This window comes from Mytilus trossulus, chromosome 7, assembly GCF_036588685.1.
Source record: "Mytilus trossulus isolate FHL-02 chromosome 7, PNRI_Mtr1.1.1.hap1, whole genome shotgun sequence".
In the NCBI taxonomy this organism is placed as follows: Eukaryota; Metazoa; Mollusca; class Bivalvia; order Mytilida; family Mytilidae; genus Mytilus; species Mytilus trossulus.
Window position 1 is genome coordinate 54,333,631 of NC_086379.1, and position 8,711 is coordinate 54,342,341.

Consider the following 8,711-nt stretch of genomic DNA (forward strand, 5'->3'; position numbering starts at 1 on the left):
AGGTACTAAACGCACTCTGGTTCTCCTGGTATTTTCTGAAATAAATTCCATACGCTCTTTTATATTTGGCAAATATTTTATTAATACTCTGAACGAGAATAGGTTATCAAGTAAAGGTACACTGCATGTACTATTAGCTCTAAAGACTGTAATCATGGACACCAACATTTGAGCACTATTGGAAAAAAGTTTGGTGCAGTTGTATTGAAAAACAACACAAAAAGTTTCTGAAAAGATTCCTTACAAGTAAGCTACAACTATGGTTATTTGGGAAATCAACACCAAGCGTTATATTAAAATACTATGATACATGTTTTCCACATGACTAAATGGATGCGATTTCAATGACGGGTCTAATCAAAAGATGACAGAAGTTTTCTTGTTCCATGTTTTTTTTATATTTCGAAAAGTACATCAAATTTCTAAATAGTGTTGTATAATTTCTTGACAAAAATTAGTAAACTTTAAAAGTGCAGTACTTGTATAACTATATATTGACAACAGGAAATGTTTTGAAATGAGCGATCATCCATCACAAGATCACCAGGCCACCCGTTTCACCGTGCCCTCAAGGTAGATATTGTCATCTTGAACTCGCTGTATAAAAGTACATATGATCTTGTAATAGAGTCTAGGAGATACACCTCATCCAAGACGTGCAGAAAAATTTGCAAATATAATAGACCCTTCATGTGTATTCTGAATTCTTAAAGTTTTTTTGGGGAGGGGAGAGGGGGTCTCTCGTGTTATTTTGTGTTTTTTTTCTTTTTCGCTTTTGTGTAGTTTTTCTTAGCACATTTTAGTTTACTCCTAAGATTTCATGTTTAATCTTTGCTAACAATTTAAACACAATATATTTCTTGAAAGGTCTGGCGTATATAATGTTGTCGTTCTTACTCTCAGCATACCAGAAACCTGAAGTATACTAATATATGTATAAGTGCACTTTATATGCTATATGTTACATAAAATCGTTTGTAAATCTCTACAGTAACTTTATATACATGTATATCGAACTATCAATGTTCTGGTATTGAATTATCTCACATTGTTCTACGATGATAAATTTGATTTGTCAATTTGTGACACCGGTAGTGGAATTTAGTGCATACATAACTAAGGTGTCAAAATCAATTGATCCTTCTGAAAATATTTGTTAAATTTTACAGATAAAACACTTTTTAAAATCCGGTGTAACATGTTGAATACAATGTGTATTTAATATAAAATTCACTAGCAGGTATTTGATGACCTTATCTTGAGTGAACAATACGGTCATACGGTGGGGCGCAGTTGCTCCTGGTCTCACCGGCGCCAGTAGGGTCGTAATACGACAGATAATTAGAAACGATACTCCACCTGGGCTCACTGACGCAGAACACCCACGAAATGAAAGGCTCTTCCATTGTCACTTTTTAACCAGAATGTGTAAAGAAAATTCAAATACTCTACTATAATATAGTAAATGAGATATTTATTTATAGGGTATGAGAAAGAGATAAATCTACTTAAAGGTGTTGACCGTCGTAAAGGTAGATAAACACCTGTCTCCAGTATGTCTGTAAATGACATACCTTTTCGTTGTTCACGGCCTTTGAAGATGTAAACATGACGGTGTAATATTCCAGATTTATTTAACGTTAAGTATCACCTGTTCGGATGACAAGCCTAAACCTGTATGATTAATTTTCTTTTTGTACATCACAAGATAATTTCAAACTATATAAATTTCGTAATACAAATGTTGAAAATTTCTGTTGAAAATTTTGTTTCTGCCCCAAAAAATATTTGAATAAAAGAATTAATAACAGTTTTCTTTAAGTATTACTATTATACTAAGCTTTTATGGTTGACAATAAAATGAAGGAAATAGAAGTGTCGTATTTTAATTGATGGAACAATTTTCATATATGATTGTTTGCCATTTCAAAAACAAGAGGCTGCCCTGGATCTATATTGAAAGAATCGAAATTTGCTATTAAAATTGATATTTTCGTGCAAAATATAGCATAATTATATACATGTTCTTCCATGTATTTATAATTCGGTTCCACAAAAATTAATGCGGTATTATTCTTAAGAGTCCGAGGGAACACTTTGAATGATGTAAAAGCGGAAATAAAGTTCTATTCAACACAAATAGTCGTGTTTGATATCATTCAAAGGGAGACTTCTATATATATTATTAACAGAATATCAGGTATTTCGCATTGATATATACAACCTATATACCAACAACTGCTTTTGGGTACAATTCAAAGATAAAAGTCCAATTCTACATGGTTTTGGTAAATGTTTTGCATTGAATTATTGCATAACCAAAATTAATTAAGATGTATCTGAAAGACCACACATATATAGTTTACATGCATTTCACGCACTTTTTGGACTTTATTTGGAATGTAACATCCTCATATATATCAGCTCAATATATCTATAGGCTGTGATAACATAATGAAGGTTTTGAAACAGTATTTTTGCAATAAAAAGTTCAGACGAAATTGAGACAGCCCCTTGAGACAGTACAAGATGACGGGATAACCACAAGAACATCCTGTTATAGGAAATACAAGACACCAATATTACCCAAAATATTAGTATATATAGATCGATGCAAATATCAAGCAGAAATATATGTTGTTCATCAAAGTCTGCAAGTGTTCAAATATAGACAAAAACGAAATCAGTTAAAATCTCATGCACCTCAAACTGAGTGAGACAACTTAACTCTCATTGTTGAAGCTTATAAATGCTTATTGGCAATCATACCACATCTCCTTATTCTGATATTAAGGCTTTTGCAAATGCTTAATATTTGTTCCTATACATGCACTGCCTGTCAGTCTATATTCAATAGTCACTATATATGTTTTATAAATGCAAGTATTCGCTGTGAAATTGTGTATGCTGAGGAAAAGAAAACAAACGCGATTTTGCTGTTAGATTTTATAAAGGGTTTTTATATACTTACACATTAGTCAGATAGCAGAAGTGCTCAATAAGTACCCATTTGCATATCAATTGTCTGTTGGATTACATAAATTCCCCGAACACAACATAGACACTAAACAATCTCAAGAGAACAAAAAGAAGTGACAAATACTCCAGCGTACACTACATAAGGAGATCGAGATAACTGACAAAAATCTGAACTGGAATACAAAAAAATCAGACAATAACCAGTAACGTTAGACCCCAGAACGAAGGACATGCAATAAATACAAAATTCCTATGGAAAACTGGACAAAATTAATTTAACACAAGAACAAGCAATCAACATAGGACACTACAATACCGCGACCAAGATCGGCTTCTTAGATATGAAAAAGTAAGCAACTAAGGTAACTGAAAATAGGACAAAAAGAGCAACCAAAATAACCAACATAACACAAAACAAGCGACCCAGATACCACAATACGGGACATCACAAACGACCACTATAAAAGTACAGGATATAACACATGCAAAGATAAACCAACATGCATAAGATATACACATAATTAGTGAGATCAGCCGTCGTAAAATATTACAAGCGACCAAAGTTACCATTCAAAGCACAGCACAAGTGATTTCAGCCATCGTAAAATATTACAAGCGACCAAGGTTACCATTCAAAGCACAGAACAAGTGATATCAGCCATCGTAAAATATTACAAGCGACCAAGGTTACCATTCAAAGCACAGCACAAGTGAGATCAGCCATCGTAAAATATTACAAGCGACCAAGGATACAATTCAAAGCACAGCACAAGTGAGATCAGCCTTCGTAGGATATTATACAAGCGACCAAGGTTAACATCCAAAGCACAGCACATGTGAGATCAGCCATCGTAAGATATTACAAGCAACAAAACAGCTCATCATATGACAACACAATTGACCAAGATAACCAACTACTGGACAATACAAATGAACTCATCATAGATACCAGGAATAAAACTTAATATTTACGCCAGACGCGCGTTTCGTCTACAAAAGACTCGTCGGTGACGCTCGAATCAAAAATGTTATAAAGGCCAAATAAAGTACGAAGTTGAAGAGCATTGAGGACGAAATATTTCTAAAAGTTTTGCCAAGCGACCATTATAACCCATCTAGGGCCAATACAAGCCACCAAGGCAACAAAATTGTGAAATACAGACGACAAGACAACCCATTATATGAATCTACAACGTAGGCAGGCCAATATTGCACGAATCAAGCAACCGTGATTCCTGATGACCATGATAACTAATCATAGCAAAATACAAGAGACCAAGATATCCCATATAGTAGGACTATTCGTGCGACTGGATATTTCACCATGCATAGACCAATTAAAGCGACCAATATATCCTATTAGCTATACTCAAGACTAAAATCATGAAGATAAACAACAATTGAACAATACAAGTGACCAAGATCAATATTAGGGCTATACGGAATACCCAGAAAAAGACAACTTACCATATGACTTTGTAAGTGCATAATATATACTTTCGTTGGACATTGTAAGTTACCAAGATATCCTTTCGTAGTACAATCTGCACGACTAAGATGACACTTCATTGGACAAATCAAACGATCAAAATTACCCTTCCAAATCTTTTTGTTTTGTTCATGTTTTTCAAGTGTTGGTTCCCTATGTACTGATATAAACACTGGTGTGTTTTCGAGGATTTTAAGTTTGGTCATGTTGGTGTCCTTTTTCTTCTACCCTGGTGGTTTTTTTTATCATTGATTGACCACTGTATGTTCTATCTTATCATTTTTAAAATGTATTTTCATTGTATGTGAAGAGAAAACGATAAAGCATGTGTTCTCAGTCCTTAAATTTGAAGAATGATGCAAAGTTATCTGAATAAAATTAAGTAACATGCGATGCCGAAGAAGACATAGTCAAATATAAAGGTAGTTATATATTCTCTACACAAGTCAAATAACATGCAACGGTTCATTCATTAAACATCTTCCTTTTTCCTCGTGTGAAAGTTATACATACGTATCTTCGACGTTTACTAAAAATAGCCCAGGTATCAGAATAAGTCAGAACTCTTGTTATAGTGGTTGTGTTTTGCCATTTCTTTGTTTTTTGTAATTTCTTTGTGTTTTGTCATTTTGAGAATGTGGTGTTAATGTAAAATATTCAGTATTCCCTTATTTAGTCGCATGATTTTTTTTCATCATGATAAGCCAACTTGGAACTTCATTGTATAGACACCTGTCTTTTTTTGGAGACTATATGTTAAACTCTTTGTGTGTCTTTTTGTATATCCAAGTGAACTTAAAATTGAAGATATTACCGACACAGATAAATCTGCTTCATATTTGAGCTTTTTCTCGAAATTACTACTGATGGGAGGTTAAATACCAAAATTCATGACAAACGCGATGATTTTGATATTCCTATCGTCAACTTTCCATTTCTGTGTATCAACATCCCGGCGGCACCAGCATATGGAGTATATGTGTCTCAATTGATACGTTACTCTAGAGCTAGCTCAAAGAAAGTTGATTTTGTGATACGAGGAATACTGCTTTCTCAAAAGTTGCCAAATCAATCAAATTAAGGTCATCACTCAAGAATTTTTACGGTCGCAATCATGAGCTGATTGGCCATTATGACAAAAGTGTGTCAGAAATCATATCTATTATTCTTCCTCAGTCATAACATTAACCTTCCATTATTACCAAACTGAACAAAGAAATAACAAGACGGGTGCCGTATACGGTGCAGGAAATGCTTACCCTTCCGGAGCACCTGATTTCACTCCCTGTTTTTAGTGGAGTTTGTGTTGTTTTTTATTTATCATTTGTAACTGTGGATGCAAATGTCTTTTGGTTTTATGAGTCTGTGTTTACATCTTGGTTTTGATTGATATTGTATTTGTCCTTTAAGCACCTTGTAAGGCTGTCTCATATACACATAGCTCAAGTCTCCTGATACTAGTATCTTGCACAAGTCAAGTCCGATTAGTTTGATATTCTGCCAACCTTATACTCTTAATAATGTGGAATTGTCCAAGTATTTTTATCCGATTTACTAGTGTAATTGCTTTTCACACACCAATCGAACATATAACGAGTTATCATTATTGTAAAGTTTCGCACGTTTTTAAAATCATGTTTTTGTAAATGATTCAATAAGATAAAGAAAAAACCTCGTATGATGTTTTCTCTCTTGAATTTATAGTATTGTAAATACCCTCTAGTGCTAAAAAAATACGTATCAGACTATTGTTTTGAAAGAGCAGGACATCAGAATTTAGCTTCTTTATGTCTGTACATCTCTTTAAATATTGTGCAGTAATTCCCACAATATGAATCATTAAACTACATATCCTTTTAAGAAATTTACAATTATCTTTAGGCAGCATATTGGATTTTGATTTGTCTCGCAAAATTTGATATAATATTTTTATAATTCAATTTCTTAAAAATTTCACCAAAAAAATGAAAATGTTACTGAAAATGCTGACGGAAGTAATGTTTTTCAAATAAAAATAATTTCCAATATTGCACAGGAAATTTAAAATATTCATAATATGAAATAAGATCTACTTTAATACGACCATTTAGTGTATTCATTGATTGATATGAATAAGTTATTTTCACTGCACAAACATCTGTTTCTCCTATCTAATAGTCAAGAGTTCAACAACATACATATAAATTGTACTTGTCGTTAGAAGTAAAACAATGCAACTATACATAAAAATAATAAAGTACAAGTTTTTATCTTCAATATTTTATATATTTCTAGCACCAACCAAACACATTAAGCTGAACAAAATTTTCCAATAAAACAAATTTCTCAACTAATGTCATTTTGCTTAAATGTTTGGGAAAACAAGGAATGAGGAAAAATAAGAAAAAACAAAAGTCAAATAAATATCACAGAAACGCCATAATACTTAACATATCAACAAGAAAACAGAAAAAGTGTCGATTAGTGAATAACTCTGTATGATTCCATGTTTTCTGAATATAGCAATGCATCAATCATCGGTGCCGAATGCAACATAACGCTGAGAAGAACATCTGGCATATCTTTTGATCGTAATTTCTCAGCCGGTGGTTATTCAGAACTCTCTCAGCGCTAAATATATCGATGTAAGTCGTCGTCTGCTTCGTCCAGATGTTACTTTATCGGCTGCCATGGACTCGGAATCCTTATCTCATCATGCTATCAGTTTACACAGCGTGGGGGTATTAATGTCTCCTTCTTGCCCTTCCCTCCGTTTGAATTGTCGAAGTACACATATCCACACAATCTGCAAATGACACATTCTCAACCTTTCCGTTCAAATCATCACCTGCTAATTTCCCTAATGCCATAATGTAACTACAAGCTATCCGTAATATTGCTAATTTAGAAAGTTTCTGATTATATGAATAAGATGGCACTGCTTTCCTTAAAGCGTCAAATGCCGCACTAATAGTGTGAACTCTTGTCCTTTCACGTGCATTTGCTTCAATTCTACGTTCCCGTGTCATATTTTTATAATTTTTCCTATTTCTTCTACCCGAGACACTTTCGTTGTCATCATCGTCCATATTGTCATCGTCTTGAACAGTTTGTGGTGGTTCATTATTGCTTAATTGAACACTTTCATTTAGTTTATGAACACTTTCATCATAATTAGTTATATTATTATTAGATAAATCCAGACCAGCAGCTGTGAAAGAATGCACACGTCCATAAGCTGGATGAAGTCCAGGCATTAAATAAGCCGGAGGAAAATGTCCTGGATAAAACATCATTCCATGAGGAACTGATGGAGGAGATACAGAATCACTACTCCCAGTTTGTTCTAATCTATCTGAATTACCCCTGGGGGTATCAACACTATCCTCCGATCCAGCATCATCACTTTTACCACTTTCAGAACATGCACTTCCAGGACTATCCGGACAAAATCTCTTAATACTAAAATCAGTCCTTTTCCTGGGTTCACTACTTTTCCTTTTATTTTTCCTAGTAGGTGTATCCATTAATGAATTACTTTTGCCACTCCCTTGTCCCGTGGGTGAGGGATAATTGTCTGGTGAGGATGTAAGCCGTTCACAGGTGTTTGGATCTTCCGTCATAATGAAGTGAATGCCGTCTGTTGATCAACTGTGCCGAGCTTTATGCGATCGTTAACTTGTTTACACTGTGGTCTAGTCATTGAGTCTGCCAGATGGTATATGTTAAAGAATTCCTCAGATGCGTGTTATTTATTGACTAATCTCGAACAGATAGCTATCAACGTTATAGATAGGTGATACGAAAATTAACAGTTGGACAAAAGTCAATCGTCCGGAGCGCAGTCAATAGTTACAGTATTAATGCACTTTTTGACAACTGTGTTATAATTAAACTAAAGTAAATGAGAATGTTTTTATTCGATAATAAATATGAAAAGTCGCCAGGTGGTTTAATCGCAAATTCAATATCAGTTATAGGACGAATCCATTTTGTGTTTATAGGGAATTTTTGACAATACTAAAAATCTGGAAAGTATTATTTCTGCCTAAGGAATTTTCGCGTCAACGTATGAAAGATTAGGTTGATTTCTAAAGTCGCCAGTAATTTAAGGTGATCTTTGCCCGGGGTCTACAAATTTCAAAAAAGTAAACCATAAGAGGCTTGTGTCACTATTAAATATTTCTTATAATTACACCAAAATTTGAATAGATTGACCAGTGAAACATATAAGTATGGCTAAACATCTGGAAGAAAATTTAAA

General features: G+C 33.8%; 1 protein-coding gene across 1 annotated transcript; it reads right to left on the reverse strand.

Moving 5' to 3' along the window:
* Positions 1-6,711: 6,711 nt before the first annotated feature.
* Positions 6,712-8,415, reverse strand: LOC134725311 (uncharacterized). Its single transcript, XM_063589025.1, has one exon. It carries the CDS (start codon positions 8,068-8,070, stop codon positions 7,192-7,194), a length of 879 nt encoding a protein of 292 aa, XP_063445095.1. The 5' UTR covers positions 8,071-8,415; the 3' UTR covers positions 6,712-7,191.
* Between the last annotated feature and the right edge of the window lie 296 nt (positions 8,416-8,711).

Excerpts from the sequence above, each read along its gene's own strand:
- LOC134725311 (XM_063589025.1), bottom strand. The coding sequence starts at position 8,070 with ATGACGGAAGATCCAAACACCTGTGAACGGCTTACATCCTCACCAGAC.